The sequence below is a fragment of the Miscanthus floridulus genome, chromosome 10 (genome assembly GCF_019320115.1).
Source record: "Miscanthus floridulus cultivar M001 chromosome 10, ASM1932011v1, whole genome shotgun sequence".
NCBI lineage: Eukaryota > Viridiplantae > Streptophyta > Magnoliopsida > Poales > Poaceae > Miscanthus > Miscanthus floridulus.
This window is the reverse complement of record NC_089589.1, coordinates 51,107,072-51,125,358: the sequence shown is the minus strand read 5'-3', so window position 1 is coordinate 51,125,358 and position 18,287 is coordinate 51,107,072. Positions and strand designations below refer to the sequence as shown.

Below are 18,287 nucleotides of genomic sequence, written 5' to 3'. Positions count from 1 at the left end.
CGTGCCGCACCAGTTGACCTACTCGGGCAGTCGGGAAGGGTTGGCAAATATTGTCGCTCCCAGAAAAAGGTACAGAGCGGACTTTGTGGAGAGAACAATCATCATCACGACGATCTAATCTACGGACCACAGTACAATGTGGACGAGATTAAGCCACTTCCAAGCTGTAGCGTGCAAACAAGCTCCAACTTTGCGGCGTTGCAGGTGGCTCTGCCGTATTGCTGATGCGGGATCAGAAGGGTGCACTGTCTTGCAGTCCACACTTATCCAGTTATCCTCTTGTGCATTGAGATGTTAGCACACAGCCACAGTGCGAAATCGATGCCACTGTGGCCATGTCAGCTTGTGGTTTTACACGGTTAACACACGCAGCGTGGTTTCTGTTTATGTACTTGTGCCTTTGCTAATTAACCATGTTAGTGCCTCACCTGTCTTCAACTTGCAACAGAAGTCCACACAAGAGATGATGTCTTCTGCTATTGATCCTCTGTGTTGAAGATCTCTTCGGATTCCATCGGAGACGACCAGTAGTGCAAAAGGGATTCCACGGTGAGACGTCGTGTGGCACTCAACATTGAGATGAAGAAGCGGCAGCCATCGATCTTGTATTCTTCCAGAGGATTTTTGTGTCCAAAACTCCGAACGTTCACCTAGCAAAAAGGTTTAAAATCCAGTCAACACCATAGTATTCAGAATAAGACATCAGCAGACAATTAAAGCACAGACAACGTTCTTTCATCTACAGTATTCCCTTTTTTATTTAGCTTGAAGAACATGTTCTCGAAAAAGAAGAGCAGATGTCAATATTTCAAAAGCAAAACATCTCAAGGCATGACTTACTGCAGAACTAAGCTTGTTCATGTTTACCAAATGGTCTTTCCATAACGTATCAAGAGTCTTCAAAAGTACTTCCCGCTGCAATTGAACAGAGATAAATATGTTTATAAATAAATCAAATATGCTACATACAGGAAAGTGTTGATATTGACCAAATTTACAGAGTTGATGTTTAAACAATCAATAAGATTTCATGTAGGGGAAAACAGAATTTCCTCCAGAGTCCACAAAAACATGGATATTGCTTGGGTAGGGTTTATGACCAGACAAACTTTGTGAACAAATTCAAAAGAGAATCGTACCTCGATTCCACTTATATATCCATCATCGTAACGGGACTCTTGAACAGCATTCAAGTAGGTAGCTATTAGAAAATCCCCAAAATATTTCCTGAGCAGATTGGCAGTGTTTGTATATCTCCCTTTCCTGTATTGTTTATCAAAAAGAAGCAACATATAAACTTTCAAATCAATAACTATTGTTCTGAATGCTATATTGTGCCATATATATAGGTGTATCATATCACAACATACTTTGATGTATCATCAACACAAATGGTAAACCACCGCATTATAGAAGATGTTTTCTTTCGAATTCCTCTAAGTGAATCGGGCGGCATCGGCATGTTTGGAAGAGCAAAACTATCAGCCTTAACTGGGCCCCAACCTTGCATTTCCTCAAGTGCTGATTGTAGGTTTTGCCCTTGGATGTCCTTGAATGTTTCTGCAGAGCATCTCAGAAATCAGAATACCCATTATAGAATAACATGAACTAAAAATAATTTGTATATATTACCACTCAGTAGTTTTCCGCCTAGACCAACAAATTCACCCAAAAGCTTTACCAGATTCCATGCCTTGGGTGGCTGAAAGAAATATATAATTTTGACCACTGACATGGCACTGAAAATAAATGCTTTCAAAAATGAACTTAAGGATCAGGACAGAGCAAGTACCTTTTGGGGATCAATATTTAGCAAAACAATTTCATCAGCTACCGCTTGCATGTACCTAATAAAATTTCAATTAAAGGCTTGTCAATGAAAAATAAAATAAAATAGCAGCATTTTGAACAAAACAGTGACTACATATAATGATTTAAGTAAGAGCCAAACATTGTTTTGGAAAGGTGTGTTGACAAAGTGAGGAAAAACAATGACTTTAAAGTAAGATGGATTATTAATTCTTTCTACACTACATTTTTTATTCAAAAGAATATGCTTTATAGCTCTACCATTTCATAAACAACATTGAAAAGCTTCATGAGAGAGGCAATAGTTAACTTACTGGAAAATTTGTTCACTGCAGCTTTCAGAGTCACCAGATAATATCACCTGCCTAAGGTTGTATACATGCTTTCTTTGGACCTATCAAAGGTATGAACAAAATAATCCACATGAATATTTGTCATGCTACTAGAAACTGAAAGGCATTCACAATCATTTCTACTGTGAATACCTTTTTACTATAATTTCTATTGCCAATCCTCATGAATACAAGTTTTCCAAATGAGACCAAATTTGGAAAGCTAGTACTAATAATTAAATTAACAAGGGTTAGTGAAGACCCTTAGGGGCACCAATTTGCACTCCTACAACAAGATCTGTCAATCATGATTTGAAGAGAAAAGGATAACAAGAGTAAAAATGGGTATTCACAATAGAAATGATAGTAAAAGAAGAGTGCCTGTTAAAAAAAGGAGATTGCTACCTGAGGTATTCATGCAAGTGAATAGCAAAAAGTCATACTACAGAATACAAGTACTGGAAATTGGAGCAGTTGCATACCTCCAGGACTTCATCGAACTCAACAAGACTTTTCCTTATTCCAAAATAATATTTCTCTGCGTTGATTTGAAGGCCTAGAAGCTGCATTTTGAAGACTCGATGAATGTAAGCAAGATTATCACTGTGATGCCACCAACCATACGATGCTTGAATATGGCATTGTAATAAAATACAAATCTGACCTGCTTCACAACAACATTGCTCTCGATAGCTATGTCTTCATCATTCGTTATCCTTGATATTAGCCTCACAGCCCATTCAGTGTCCAGATTAAATTTCTGGAATATATCATCTTGTAAGCTGAGTACAAAAAGTTAGACACTGTCAAATTCATTAAGCATATATTATTATCAGATCATTTTAGAAGTTACAGAAGTTTAGCAGGCTAAAGTATTTATGTTGGGGAACAAACATACCTCACCATAAACCGTGTTGACCCAGGATCACCCTGTCTGCCTGCTCTGCCACGCAGCTGGGAAAAACAAAGCTTGCCGGTTTAATTGTACAGTGGTAGCAAACAAGAGCCTTTTGTCACAAGCAGGATGAGATAGGCTAGAAATGAAACCCAACAAGATCACAAAAAGATGATATAATACATACATGAAATTGGGCAAGGAAACATTACTTTAGCTAGAATTAATATGTTCCAACTTCTAAATATGCTTTTTAATAAATTAGTACATGATTATTTGAAAGGACTCAGATAGATTAGTCTGAGGGAACAGAAAATAACATAAAAATTCATTAATATAAAAAATACATTTACTAAAAAGAATAATGCATAACACCATATGAAGACAGAATTTCTACAGGTTCTTTTTGTGACACTGTGCTAGTTAATACTGCATCAGTGCATTGATGCGTGCAGTGTAAGATAATGAAAGCTGCTGCTGATGGATAAGAAATCTATTTTAATCCAGAATCATAGGGCTATATATTATATATGATATAAAGGGCTAAGCAGCATGCAAAGGCTCAGGTGCTTCCTGCCACATCAGCATCTTACTTGGTTATCAATTCGGCGTGACTCATGCAAAGAAGTTCCTACTACATGGAGCCCACCTAATCTCTTCACTGCAGCACCTTCAGCAGAACAATGAATTTCGCAATCCCTTAAAACACTGAGATAAGCAAGTCCTATTGCATCACAAAGAGGGTACATCTCAGACTCTTCAGTCATGCGCTCTTGCAGTTTCTCCATCCCAATCATTTGACCCATTTCTATAGATTCAGCAATAGTGGATTTTGCCTTACTAAGAGACCATTCATTTCTCTCGCTTTTGTGAATATATTTTGCTGGAAGCATATGTGAAAAGAGTGAAAGAGTTAGCGAAACAACACAAAGATAAGTCATTATATGTTAATATACAACCATTAATACTCAAGTACTTACACATGATTGCAGCTTTGGCAAGCAGACCTACTGATGATGGACCAAGTTCTATATTTGAGAGACCCTGCCCATGATAAAAGGAAATAGTGAGAAACACCCTGCAAAGTTCTTGGGGTCAGAGAAAAGGATCTGCATGAACCACCTTGTGGGATGTGGATTCCCCTTCCATGTCAATATCAGGAGGTTCATGGGTCAAAAATGGAAGTATGTTATCTTCTACTACTTCTTTTGCAAGCATCTGGCAATGAAAAGATGGACCATATTTCTGTTAGGTGTGAACAACTAAAATACTAACAATGCTGCTATCTGTTTTGACTTTTTGTACATTTTCAAAAAGGAGTCTTGGTGAGCAGTGCTAAACATATGCATGAACTTACTTTTGGATTACCACCTAAAATAATGTCAGTTCCTCTGCCTGCCATATTAGTTGAAATTGTAATAGCATGTTTTCTTCCAGCTTGGGCAATTATTTCGGCTTCTCTTGCAGCATACTGTCAGGAATAATGCAATTTTATCAATGGAAAAGAACAAGACAAGAAGTTAAACTAAAGCAAACATTTTACAAACCTTTGGTCTTGCATTAAGGACATTGTGTGGAATATTGCGAACTTTAAGTAGCTCTGACAAGTATTCAGAACTCTCGACACTGCAAAAGATATAGACACCATTTGTTTAGACAGCTGTATGAAAAGCATCCCAAGACGGTAAAGGGCATACCCAATGCTGAAAGCTCCCACACAAGGTGAGGTTTGGGGAAGGAAATTTCTAGGCAGCCCTACCTTTAATTATTATGCAAGGAGGAGGAATCCAGCCCACAAAAGGTGAGCTTTATATCCAGAACTGCACATGCAAAATATGGAACTACAGTGGGCATCCTCATTATCCCTTTCTCTCACTTCACTAGTTGGGTCATGATAACAATAAGCCACCCTACATCTTTATGAACAGGTTTTCATCCTATGAAAAGATCTCTAAACCAAATTTTATCTCCTAGCATCTTACAACCAAAATAAACATATCAAAATCTTATCTTCGGTAGTTTATCTTTTTTTTTTTTTTAGCCAAAGGGCGCCTAGTCCAAGGGTTAGGTGGCTCGGCGGCACTCCTCAGATCCTGAGTTCGACTCCCCGTGGGAGCGAATTTCAGGCTGAGGTTAAAAAAATCCCCTCGCCCGCCCCCAGGTGCCAAAGCGCAGTTTGGCCCCGGCCCGGTTCTCACAGGGTTACGGTACCACTGCGTCAGGCTGGGGGCAGGGGTTCGGGGGTTTTCTCGATCTGTGTGAGAAGATCTTCTTAAAGGGAAAAACCCGGGGGCCGTCATACCCCCCGCAGGTCGAGTTTATCTATTTTTAAAAAAACAGAAACAGACAGGTATCTTGGAGCTGTTGCTACTGTGCAACTGCAAATAACATGGTCATGATTACTGCCCTGCCCCTTTAAATTTGGAGGTTTTCTCCAAAGTAAATAAGGGTGCATTCCCACAAATCAATACCCAAATTTACTTCTTTATTTTCTAATAAACAGGTGTCAAGGGACAAAGGCAGTAGTAAAACTAATTTTTTCTGCTTTCTCAGTTCACTTCATTTTCACTAATGCAAAGGAGGAACTAGCTAATTTACTTTGTCAGCATCCATCTAAAGGTAATGTTGCTAAAAACCAAATTCCCAGCAGCATAAAATCACAAACAACAATGAATGGAGATAAAAGTGTTGAAGAAACCTAATTAGTAAGTTTTTTCTTGCCCACAGTGATAACAAGCAAATTTGAATTTGCTAAAAAAACATATTTGAACACAACAAACTTTTTGTACTTTTCAGTTTCATTAGCTCCTGAAGTACTACAAATCATAATAGACGAAAAAAATATCTAATACTAATAATCTCATACTGATACAAACAAATTTTCCAGTAGGCATGGAGGCGTATTATATGGTGGTGATGAGATAAAATCTGTATTAACTACTAAAACAAAAAATAGAATTCACCTTGTAGTTCCAACTAAAACAGGGCGGCCTAATTGGAACATAGACTCTACTTCAGCCCGTACATATTGCCATTTGCCTCTTGCAGTCTACGAAAGCAACAAAATCAATCAATTTTTTTCTAGTACCAAAGGGAGGAACCACTTCCTCAAGACTCACCGCAAAAGCTTGGATAGGCAAGTCCACCCGTATATTTGGCAGATTCGTAGGTACTTCAATAACAGGCATCTTGAACATCTTTAAAAACTCCTTTTCCTGTAAAAGCAGCATTATCCTGTCAGCTTGGGATAATAAACTGAACAGATGAATAGATTATTCAGAAAGCAACCTAATAAACACCATACCTCTGTCTTAGCAGTTCCTGTCATCCCAGAAAGCTTAGGATAAAGCTTAAACAGTGACTGATATGTGATTTGAGCCACAATTACTGAGTCTGCCTGATTAATTTGCAATTAGCATTGCACACCAGAAACTGTCATAAACTTTCAGAAAATTATAAAAATAGTAGCATCAATGTAAAGTGGCAATGTGTAAGTAAAAAATGACCTGGATTTTTAGGCCTTCTTTTGCTTCTACTGCTTGGTGGATACCATCAGACCATCTTCTTTTGGGTTCAACTCGGCCAGTTAGCTGGAAAAGAATTAATATTATCATACAACCACAGGATTTCCAAAGCATGCAATTGTTATGAACTAATAGGCAACGTGAATTATATTATCAAGAGATGAAGAGAACATAATAGATATATGATAGACGTCAATCAAAGTTCACAAATGTGATGAAAAGAAATGTTCTGATGTTATGTTACCCAAAAAAAAAAACAGTGCATGTGCTGAAGAACATTCAGCCAACTTGAAGGATCGCTGGATCAGTATGGATGAATGTTATCTTAGGACGTTAGGTACACAGAAAATTTTCTTCAAAGCATAAAAAGATTCCAAGACATAATTGATAAAAGCATGATAAAAAAAAGAGTTAATCAGCAAACGGAACTTTCAATAAGTCATGAATGGCTTGTTCATGCAAAAACTGATCACAAGCTATTAGTGTGCATGGACATTTTCATTGGCACATCACACAACACATCATCATCGATCAGTATTCGTTACATTGTGCTTGTCAAATTGCATGTGTTGTCATAGAAACCTTTTGCTACCAACTGCTCAGTTGCCCAGGATTATGAAAATGAAAGAGCCTCTAAGACAGAATACCAGCTCCAGGATGGACTTGATAGCTAGTGGATACATACTAGGAAGAGAACTGTGTCCTGACGTTTTACTTCATTTTTTTTTGTATAGGATAGTCCAAAGATATTTTCTCTGGTGTATTGCCAGTTACATGGGACCGCTAAAAGCTGATTGGATAGGATGATATTGGTTCCGATTTTTATCTAAATGAAAAAACCGTGTGGACAAAATGTATCATCATTGAAGAAATCTGGTATCCCAGTAAACATTTATAACTTTCTTTAAAAAAAACATTAATGAGCTTCCATGAGCATTTAAAGTGTAATTCAGTCAAGTGCCAATATCCCTTCCAAAAACTCAAATAGGCAGATATACAAGTGCATATGTGTGTGTACATATGCAAAGCCTCTCCTGCACAAGCTGCCAAGTACAACTAGGAACATATACAAATAAGAACAGCTACTAAGAGACTAATGGCATTCTTTTCAGAAATACTGAAACTCAGAGAGTACCTCATTAATTATAATAGCTTTCCCATCCCTGACAATATACTGGACATCCCTTCGGTAGAACACTTTTGCTTTCAAAGCATTCATCGCAAACCTGCAGCATTTGAGAAGTTATGGTTATTCACTAGGCATTGAATGTCCCAACTTGCATTTAAGTTAGTTGTCCCCATCGTGTGATGCCATTATTTATCATTTTGATTCAGCAGCTAACTGCAACCATGGCAAAGAAGGTGCACAATGATCTGACTTAAGGCTGACACAGAAGAATTGTAACATGTCTGATTCACTTCGTTGCTTTGCACACATACGTATATCCTATAGCAGAAGGCATATCCAAAATTGCATTTCAATAGCAAAATTGGCTAATTGATCCAAAGTTGCACATAGGGAAATGATTGTAAATCACATAAAAAGGTACATATTACATAAAAAAAAATAGAGAACAGCACCTTGCCCACGGATCATTCTCATCCCATAGATCATCTGTCCCAAGAATAATCTCAGCATGTGCTACACCTTCCTCTGTCAGATCTATATTATTGCCTTTAAGTTCGATGGTGTAATGCTGCAGAAATAAATCAACATAGACAAACATTTGAAGGAACTAATATTGGAACTGTGAACTATTGTAGTATGTAGTTTCTAGCAATAACAAAATACTCACAACACCCTCCATAAGAAGTTCTGCGACTTTAGCAGCAACTGGATACCGAGCTGCATCTCTATTATCCTAGTGAAATGACATAAAAACGGTGGAGTATGTCACATTTCACAGGTCAAGAAACTCAAACGACATTGAAGGAATCAGGTTCAAGAAGTACTGAGTGATTAAACCTCTCCACTTATTAATAATGGATTCCTCCCCTCATCTATAAGTACTGAGTCCACTTCATCCACAATAGCAAAATGGAATGGCCTTGGCCTATCAAATCATGCAGTAATAATTAGAAAAAAGAGCAAATATAGAGACATCACATTTTTGCGAAGTGAGAGTGAAAACAGTCTCAAATGTACCATCTCATAACAAGTTGTTCTTTGTTTCGAGATAGGTTGTCACGAAGATAGTCAAATCCAAGTTCCTGCAGGGGATGTGCAGCTTTTGAGAACTATGATATAATGAGAATTCCAGATCTCAACTCATACTAACAGATAACTAAGATGGCAAGTAAAGTCCTCATTGACCGGACATGATTGTTTATCCCAAGTTAGCATTTCACCATAGCAAGGTCATACAAAATTACCACCAGAAAAGGTTGTCCCTCTAAGCTGGATAACCACTAGATACGATTAAAAAAGAGCTGTTTTTTTTTTACTGAGCATCTCACCGAGTTGTTAGTGTATGTAATGTCACATCTGTAGCTGGCTCTTCTCTCATCTGACTTCATACCCGCCTATGCATATGCCATATATACAAAAGAAGAGCAAAAGATTGTTATATGTTTGCCTGTTCTGCTAATTCAATAAACTACTGTAGCAACATCAGGTGTTTCCAAACTGTAAGAAGGTGATCTGGAATGTGAAACACTGTTATTAAAGCCTTATTTATCATAATGTATATACCTGAACCAGACCAACAGTAAGACCAAGAAAGCGATGAACACGGCCCATCCATTCAGCATCACGCTGCGCCAAATAATCATTTACAGTCACCACTGAAAAAAAGGATCACAGTGCTTAATTGTGAAATAGGGAAGATAGACATTGAGAGCTAACTAGAGCATAACCTAACACTAGATGTGTAATGCAGGTCAGATCGTATATTTGCTTGACCAACAAGCATGGATTTCATGGTAACTGCAACTGCAATCACTTCGAATTTAATCATGTTTAAACAACAGTGGTACTGCAATGTTTAAACAAGTTTTAATCAATCTATCTCTTAAAAGCATCAAAAGCAGTAGAATAACATGCACAAGATCACTCGTGTGTTAAAGAAACAGAATATCAATATGCACTTCAGCAAAATAGAACCATTCCCTCATCATATACAAATCAAACCACTTCCAGTGACCCAGCTTGGGCTTCTGATCCCACTATGCTAGGTTGGCCTTGCAAAGACAACTAATTACCAAGCACGCAACCTAAAATTTGCTTGAAAGTTAAGCTCATATTGACTTGACAAATAACTGAGATGCACAATAGTGCACTATCTTCAGCTGTCCAACAGAACCACTACAAAGGACATATGCAAAGCTAGGATCATGCATTAAATTGATCAGTATTCAATGGAGTGGAACCACCTAAGTCAGATAGGTTTACAAGACAAATTTAAAATATGAGATTTCATACAGTACCATGAACCCCTTCCCCTGTAAGCGCATTGAGATAAGCTGCAAGTGTGGAAACAAGCGTCTTCCCCTCGCCTGTCTTCATCTCTGCAATGCAGCCGTCGTTGAGCACAGCACCACCAATTATCTGCACGAATTGCACCAACGAAACAAAACTCAATCACGAGAACCAACTCGTGCCTTAACATTCCAACCATGCGGACAAACATGGGCACCTGGACGTCGAAATGCCGCATCCCAAGCGTCCTCCTAGCCGCCTCGCGTACCACGGCAAACGCCTCTGGAGTGGACAGACACGGAGAGACGCATCAGCACATCAGACAACTAGCAACCAACCCAAACTCTCGAAGGAAACGGTGCAGCTCGGCAATGGCAGTAAGAGCAGCAGACGCACCGGCCTGGACGTCGGCGAGTGTCTCCCCACGCGTTAGGCGGTCGCGGAACTCCGCCGTCTTCGCCTTCAACTGCACGCAAACGCGCACATTGTTTGTCCACGTCAGCCACACCGAGCAAAGTAGAACCATTAGCAAACAAGCTGAATCGATGAACCACTCGCTGAGATGGGGAGGGGGAGGGGTGTTAGTTCCGCACGCCACCTGTTCGTCCGAGAGCCTCCGAAGCGCCGGCTCGAGCGCGCCGACGGAGTCGACGAGGCGGCGGTAGTCCCGCACCACCCAGGCGTTGAGGCTGCACAGGTCCCTCCATGACCCAGTCGACTTCGACGCGGGGGCGGGGGCGAGAGTGGTTGTGGTCGCGCAGGAGAGAGGAGGCGGCTTTTTTGGTCTGGGGGTGGGGCTAGCTCGTGTTGTGGGCTTGGTGCTTCGCCTGCGCAGGAGGCGAGGGGCCGGGGTTGAGGTGGGAGTGGGAACGAGAGAGGCGGAGGCGGTGGAGAGAGAGCTGCCGACGGAGGCGGCGGCCATGGGAGTCGCCCAGTTAGGATGAGAAGAACAGGGAAAGGGAGGAGAGGATGTGGAGGAGGAGATTACTTACACGTGGGACATGCTCTGTAACTGACAAGTTGACCCCACATGGCAGGGAGGCTGTGCGGCGGGATAGGTTGGGGAATAACTTTGCGACCCTAGAGGATCGTTGTTTTTTGATCGGTAGTATTGCAATTTTACAAGTTTGGAAAAAATAATATTACTATTCGTCTATTTGATGGGTACTATTGCAGCAACGGGCTTCGCAGATCCGGCACTAGGGCAGCCGAATCCGGACCCCAGGCTGCCGCTGCCGTCGCCGGCGACCCTGCCGCGCCCCATGCGGCCGCACGCAAGCAGGGCGCCGCCTTCCACCGCCTGCATCACGAAGGAGCGCCCCGCCGTCCTCCCAGCAGCCCGCGCGGCCATGCCAGCGCCCAGCCCGGGTCGCTCGTGTAGGAGCTACGCGGGGGCCTTCGTTTGATACATCACTACCTATCTGACACTTGAAGACAACTTTAGAGCTGAGAATGAATTTCACTCTTTTAGCAAGGAATGAATACACAATCCCGAGGACAGTGCGTGGGAGATCAGGAGAGAAATCATCGCGACTCATGACCCTTGGCCTTGAGCGATGGGACAGGGAAGTAAAAAGTCTATTTTAACTTTAGTATCACACATTATACCCCTAATAACTATCAAAACCATTTAAATTATTTCATGCCCAGGCTTTCAAAGTGTTTTTATCTTGTTTTATTAGAAAATCCAGAATAAACTAATGAAGTTTTTAATATACTAAAAATGTCTATACAGATAGATTGAGACACAACAAATCCAAATATAATATTTGATGCTCATGAAACTTTCTTTAGAAGCTTCTAAAATTTATATTCATCTCTACGAAAAATGGGAAAATAACCACAGAATTTGGAAAAAATCCAAAACGTCATAATTGATATAAAATCATGTTTTGAAAATTTGCATAAAAAATACAAGATGCAACAATCATGTATATTGAATGAATTTATGTTGTTTTCCTCTCATGTTTTATTTTGTAAAGTTTTCAAAATAAGTTTGAACATCAATTAGCATGTTTCAAGAAACTTTCATATTTTTTGGATATTTTCTCATTTTTCTATAGCTATAAATCTAATTTTAGAAGCTTCTATAGATATTTTTACTACAACTAAATATTTGATTTATATTTGTCATTTTCCAATTTATCACTAGGATTTTTTTTTCAGAATTTAGAAGCTTGGAGATATTTTTCATGATTCAAAAATCTTATTAAATATATTGCCAAATTTTCCAATTTTTGAAAAGAACATACAAATTGCCAGGTTTTGAACAATGTTGCAGTCTAAAGATACGTATTCAGCGCTTAAAATGTCATAGGAGTAGCCTTTTAGGATCAAATAAATAATAAACAAATTGCTGGTTGTCGAAACTTACACATCAGAAATCATCGCCAAATAAAAAGGTTATGTTCTGCAAAACGGGAAGTAAAGACTCTGACGAGCTTATTACAGGCCTGGGAGATGCCTCACTCATAAAGGACATCAAGCCAATCTATTCCAGAGTCCAGACCAGAGACAAGAAAACCCAAAGCGAGCACTCTCTGATCTCTGCACCAGGCACACATTTTGTTTTTAGATCTACACCAGGCACAAACGACATGACGGAACAATTAAAATCACCAACAGTGTTTGCGCATACAGAACTGACAAACACTTCCCTTGCTGACGCCTGATGGGCGGATGTCCTGCGCTTCCTCTATCGATAGCTTAATACATGTTCATTAACCGCTGAACTGATGAATCACCAAAGGTCCAAAGCAGACCAACAAAAGCGAGCAGCAACCTGAGGAAATGAAACGGACGAGGCATTTTAAGAGCCACGGTTGTGTTCCGGCTGGTCCAATAAACAAGAAGCAGTGTAAAAACCATACCTTGCACGTGAACTCCTGAAATAGTATCCAAGCCTTCAGCCAGTGAATGCATTTCCTTCTCTGGTTACAATTCTTCGCCAAAAGTTTTCCCTAGTTACACTAAAACGTACCCTTCTAATGTGGCTAATCTTCATTAGCTCTTCCTTGCATTCATTTGCTTCACCTTCCTGCCGAAGGATCATTATAAGCTCATCAGCAGCATCAACAAAACATAATTCATCGAGCGTTGAAAGGTCCTTAATGCCACGAGGGAGGCGCTTCATTTCTGGGCACCCTAAAAAATGTAGCTTAACAAGACTTCCCAGTGCATCTTCTTCTATTTCTACTTGGCTGAGCTCCCGAGCACCCAGTATACGTAGTTCTCTCAGTCTAGGAAATGACTGTGCAGAGAAGCATAATGTCTTTCCATCATAAGCATTTAAAAGCCTAAGAACGCATAAATTACGCAGCACCATGAGGCTAGGAAAAGAGTTCTCATCAAGTTTGGAGAATGACAGAGATAATAGAGTGAGGTTTTTAAGGTTCATCCAGGATGACAGAATCCGAGGCATCTGTTTCTTTTCCAGCTGCCCACTGAGATAAAGTTTATATAGAGTTTCTGGTAAACGGAGTTCTTCCACTGTCAATACTTCATTTTCATTTAATGTTGTAATTGACAAATGGACAAGATTGCTCATGTTCAGGAGGGCACTACTCAAGCTTGACGAGTGTTCACTTGTCAATTCGTCAACAGAAAATGTGTGTAACTCCGTCAAAGCTGCAACATCACGTAGGGTCTCTGAGCAGGCTTTAACCGTTTGCAGAGCATGCAGTCCTGTCAAGTTCTTTATTATGCCCCTAGGCACCTTTACTCCATGGTAACTCCAGAAAGATCCTTCATTGGCCCTTACCGATGCATATAGGTACCTAAGCTTCTTCAGTTTTGCTACATTCTTGGGTAAAGATAGCAAACCAGTGCCAACTGCATCCAGTACTTCTAAATTTTGCAATCTTCCAACAGCCTCTGGTAGAGTCTCAATTCCAGTATAACGGAGACCCAAGAAACGCAGATTAAACAAGCTGAAGACCTCATTAGGGAGACTCTTGATTTCAGTACCTTGTAGATCCAATGTTGACAACAATGTTGTGGATGCAAGGATAGTCCTCAGCAAATCAACAGCCGAACTAGTAAAAACATAGATTGCACGAAGATGTGTCGCACCAGATGGATTCAGTGGTACAATATTGGTACTCTTTATTGATAGTCTACGTGTTCCATCTACCGAAAATGTCCCATGGCCCTCATAAACTTTACCAAAACATTCTTTTGCCGCTTTGTCAAGGGCAAGATGGCGGATAACGTCATGCATTCGGCAACATTTCACACGTCCAGATGCATTTTTTCTCACAACTTGTAGTAGGCTTCGGTTTACAAGATCATTCAAGTAACCCTCTGCCACTTGTTCTAGTGTCTTGTTCTCCTTTACCTTGATGAATCCAGAAGTAATCCAGTGCCTAATTGACCTTCGCCTCTTCAGTTCATAATCCTCTGGAAACATTGCACAATGTAAGAAGCAATTCTTTAGTTCATATGGAAGGTCCTCCAAGCTGACTTTTAGAATACTATCGACTCCTTGCATCACATTATTACTAGACTGCAATTCTAGCTCCTTGTACACACTATCCCATTCAGAGTATGTCGGTTGTTTGAAAGACAATAGACGTCCTATGCATGCAATGGCAATAGGCAAGCCTTCACACTTTTGTAAGAACTTTACAGCCAAATCCAATAACTCTAATGGGCACCTTCTATCATCACTATTACTGAAAGTTAATCTGCAGAATAATTCCAAAGAGTGCTTATATCCTAGAGGTTCCATCTCAATTGTGCAATTACTAGTTGCCAATGATGCAACTTCAAGCTTTCTTGATGTCATAACAAATCGTCTGCTACATTTAGTTGGAAAGACTTCCATTATATTAATCCATACATCCTTTTCCCAGACATCATCAAGAACCAAGATATACCTTTTACCTTCAAGATGTTTCCGGATGATCTCAACTAAGCTTCTAATTTCCATGTTAATAGCATCAGTTATGATGCCAAACTCTCTTGCAATCCTCTTTAGCAAGTCTTCAACTTGGTAACTCTGTGACACAGTTACCCAGGCTGCAACATCAAAATCCGGTTTCACAATCTTGTAGACATGGTCAACCAAAGTAGTTTTACCTACACCGCCCATTCCCCACACTGTGGCTATTTTGTAGTTCTTTTCCTTCAGATCACCTACTAGCCACTGTTTGAGCTTGGTTGCATTATCTTCAATACCAACCACATCATCTTCCCTTGCAAAACACAAATTTTGATTCGTGGCTCTGGCATGATGATCGCCCTTCCCAGCATGTCCCTGCATTCCTGGGAGGACATAACGTGCCCTCCTATTTGCAGCTTCTTCAAGGTCGACATTGATATCACGGAGCTTGTGAGCTAGACGGTGCCAAACCTTGACATGCTTGATCCTCTTCTTCATCTTGGCTGCAAATCCTCTATGCTTGTCATCCTCAAGCTTGTACATGAACTCATCGACAACATCCTCAATCTGGAAAGATAGTTCCCGTATCTTGTTGATGAAGATTCCAGTGGTCTCGTCGGTATCCTTGAACTTCTCTGACTCATGCAAGTAGGCCTTCATGCTCACTAGCTCCTCCTTGGCTTTGTGGATCTCACCAAAGAGACCCTTGAGAGCAGAAGCTTCCTTGCCAAGCAGGGATGCACCATAGGCTGCTGCCTGGTTCGCCAAGGCCACAGCGAGCTTGCCGATCAACACTCCCACAACAGCCTCCGCCATGGTGGTTGTGTGGACTTCCTTGAGTGCAAAGGATCACAGGTGTGTGCACGTGGCTGCCATACCCAAATTTCAAAAAACAGTTCAATTTTCAGAGCTAACTTTATTTCTACTGGACAATCTGAACTTCCAAAGCAAAATTTCAAACTTTATTTTTGAACTGGTGAAATTAGGTGGTGGGTTACCTGAATAGGAGATGAAAACAAGTACTGCAGATCGATTCTTGTTCAAGTGATAGTGTGCTTCAACCAGTCAGAGGAGGTACGCCGGGCGAGAAGCAACTAATAGAGTGGCTCTTCTTTAACTTGTCCAACAAAGGAGAGACGCAGAGAAACAACTTCGAGCTGTATACGCGTGAATTCAAGTCGATTTCCAGAGCTTGTTTTCAGCCTAAGGATCACGGCATACAAATGGGTATTGAACAAACTTTGAACCAATGAAATTTGGAACAAACAGCTTGTTTTGAGCTATACCTGACTACGAGGAAGCCAGAAAGAAAGCATGAATGGTTGCAAATCGGTCCTTGTTGGTTGTTGCATCCACAGTCAATGTCGACTGAGTGGGAGGAGTTGCAACGATTTCGCAGGGCCAGAGGATGATGACCGGCGACACACAACCACAACTACAAGAGAGAGAGAGAGAGAGAGAAAGGCAGTAAGCAGAATCTCCCTGCGGCTTCGTGGAACGAAGGAGACACGGAAAGTCTCTTGCTGGTCCGACGACACAGAATCTAATCCAGTTTGCAGAGCTTGTTTTCAGGTCAACAGTAGGAAAGTTGGAACCAAAATTGAACAAACTGTGAACTGGTGAAATTTGATACCTGAACAAACTCTGAAGCTAGAAAACAAGCATGTGTTGCAGATTGATTTGCTGTTGCTGAAGGCAATGTCAACCTCGCTCTGTTGAGTGAAGGAGTTGCGTTCTGTGAGCAATGGTGCTACAAGAGGCCCTAGAACAGCGACCAGGAAGACTTGTTGTTCTTGCAGCTTCGTGGAAACTGTCTTCACAATGTTTGATTAATTATCTTCATGTCCTTTGGGCTGATTGTACTTGGGCAACCACCCTATACCAGCAGCAGAGATTTGTTTAAGGAATGCCAAGATTTGTTTAAGGAGCAGTTGACCAGAATAAGCCTTTTATTTTACTAGTGATGGTTCTTCTATCCATTCACCTTCCATTCCTCATGTATGCAACGACATGATTGTTTTTCCAATGGATGAGTTGTCAATTGTTAATTTGCTAGTCCTTTGTTGGTGGTCATGGTTGTCCATGCTCACTTGGTGCATTGTTACCGTTGATTCATATATATTCATATTGTTGGTTCATCACAAACTAACAACTAACAAGTGGGCTATGTACATTATACTCCAGGTTCAGAGAATCCAATGATATTATCAAGTTGGAGTAACAATTAACAAGTGGGCTGTTTACAACCAATTATTATTGGAACAAGTGGGCTAGTCCTCAAACCAAAAAAGTCTACGGATTCTATGAGTATGCAGTGTTAAAAATCTGAATCGATGCAGTACTTGACAAACCAGTCATTTCTTTTTTGCCAAAAAAAGAGGAACACTAGATGCCGTAATAAATTAACTGTCACGTAAAATCAAGTCGAACTATGCCAACAAAGAAGCAATAGACACAATTATTGAGTGTACAACCTGTGAGAAGATTGGCCTTTCGCTTCTCTGGAAGAAAGAGAAAAAAGAAAAGAAAAGAAAAGAAAAGGCACAAGTGCTGAATACCAAATAGCAAATAGCCTGGGCCCAAATACTCCAAGTGTTCCAATCGTATCAGCACGTCTCAGGCCCCCTTGTATTGATTTGATCTTCCTTGAGGCGAGTCACCGTCATGGCAGGCTAGCAGTCCATGTAAGAACTGCCTTGTTTGGCCCCCTTGTATTGATTTGATCTTCTTTGTTTCCTGAATTGTTGTAAGACACTTATTTCTTTTTACGAATAAAATCTCAGTAGGGGACGACCCCTCCTGTTCTCCTAAAAAGAAAAAAAAATTACCGTTGTCTAGAAACATTTATAGATTTGCAAAATGGCATCCTTTTGTCTTCTTCTAGATGAACAAAAGGACTTCTTAATTTCTAGAAGAATGGGAGAATGACATACATAAAGTACTTAATTTCTAGAAGAATGGGAGAATGACATACATAAAGTTTTCAGTCAGATACATAACAATATTGAAAAAGGCATTAGTTGTACCGTTTACAACTAGAGTTGAACCAAAACTACTTTATCTGAAAAATTTGGGCCAAAATGTTTAGCACCTCAAACCAGAAAGCCACGTATCTATATACTCCGTCTTTATTTTAAAAATTATTAGACGATGTTTAACACCTCAAACCAGAAAACCACGTATTTCATTTTGTTATGAAAAGACGATGTTTCATCATTACTCTATGCATAACTCATTTGTGTGATGATACAATATTATAACCATAACTAAATTAAATATTTTCTAATATGAATCTAATGACATTAATTTTGTATTTGGAAATCACATAATAAGGATACTACATTACTCAAAGGCTTGTTATTTTTACAAAGCAACATATGCCTGCTAATTTCAGCCCGTGATCAAGAATTTATTATGTCCAAATCAT

The 18,287-nt window shown here is 40.1% G+C and overlaps 2 protein-coding genes across 3 annotated transcripts; both read right to left on the bottom strand.

The window, feature by feature from the left end:
• Positions 1-263: 263 nt before the first annotated feature.
• LOC136486589 (protein translocase subunit SECA2, chloroplastic-like) lies at positions 264-10,942 on the bottom strand. Of its 2 annotated transcripts, XM_066483525.1 has the most exons (30): positions 10,577-10,942; positions 10,375-10,444; positions 10,196-10,260; positions 9,987-10,107; positions 9,253-9,344; positions 9,018-9,083; positions 8,707-8,771; positions 8,527-8,614; positions 8,357-8,422; positions 8,142-8,257; positions 7,696-7,786; positions 6,543-6,626; positions 6,341-6,433; positions 6,156-6,251; positions 6,000-6,085; positions 4,584-4,662; positions 4,394-4,507; positions 4,159-4,254; positions 4,017-4,080; positions 3,630-3,919; positions 3,040-3,095; positions 2,806-2,923; positions 2,624-2,704; positions 2,124-2,203; positions 1,793-1,847; positions 1,633-1,702; positions 1,371-1,560; positions 1,140-1,263; positions 841-915; positions 264-650 (listed from the first exon to the last, which is right to left on the bottom strand). In XM_066483525.1, the coding sequence occupies exons 1-30, from the start codon at positions 10,898-10,900 to the stop codon at positions 477-479; spliced, it is 3,189 nt and encodes a 1,062-aa protein (XP_066339622.1). In that variant the 5' UTR covers positions 10,901-10,942; the 3' UTR covers positions 264-476. The 2 variants fall into 2 exon arrangements, with proteins under 2 accessions (XP_066339622.1, XP_066339623.1); XM_066483526.1 differs by lacking the exons at positions 10,375-10,444; positions 10,577-10,942 and having other exon boundaries at positions 9,253-9,315.
• A 1,399-nt stretch (positions 10,943-12,341) lies between these two features.
• LOC136490211 (disease resistance protein RPM1-like) lies at positions 12,342-16,055 on the bottom strand. The gene is made up of 3 exons (XM_066486697.1): positions 15,859-16,055; positions 12,849-15,729; positions 12,342-12,760 (listed from the first exon to the last, which is right to left on the bottom strand). The coding sequence occupies exon 2, from the start codon at positions 15,674-15,676 to the stop codon at positions 12,884-12,886; it is 2,793 nt and encodes a 930-aa protein (XP_066342794.1). The 5' UTR covers positions 15,677-15,729; positions 15,859-16,055; the 3' UTR covers positions 12,342-12,760; positions 12,849-12,883.
• Between the last annotated feature and the right edge of the window lie 2,232 nt (positions 16,056-18,287).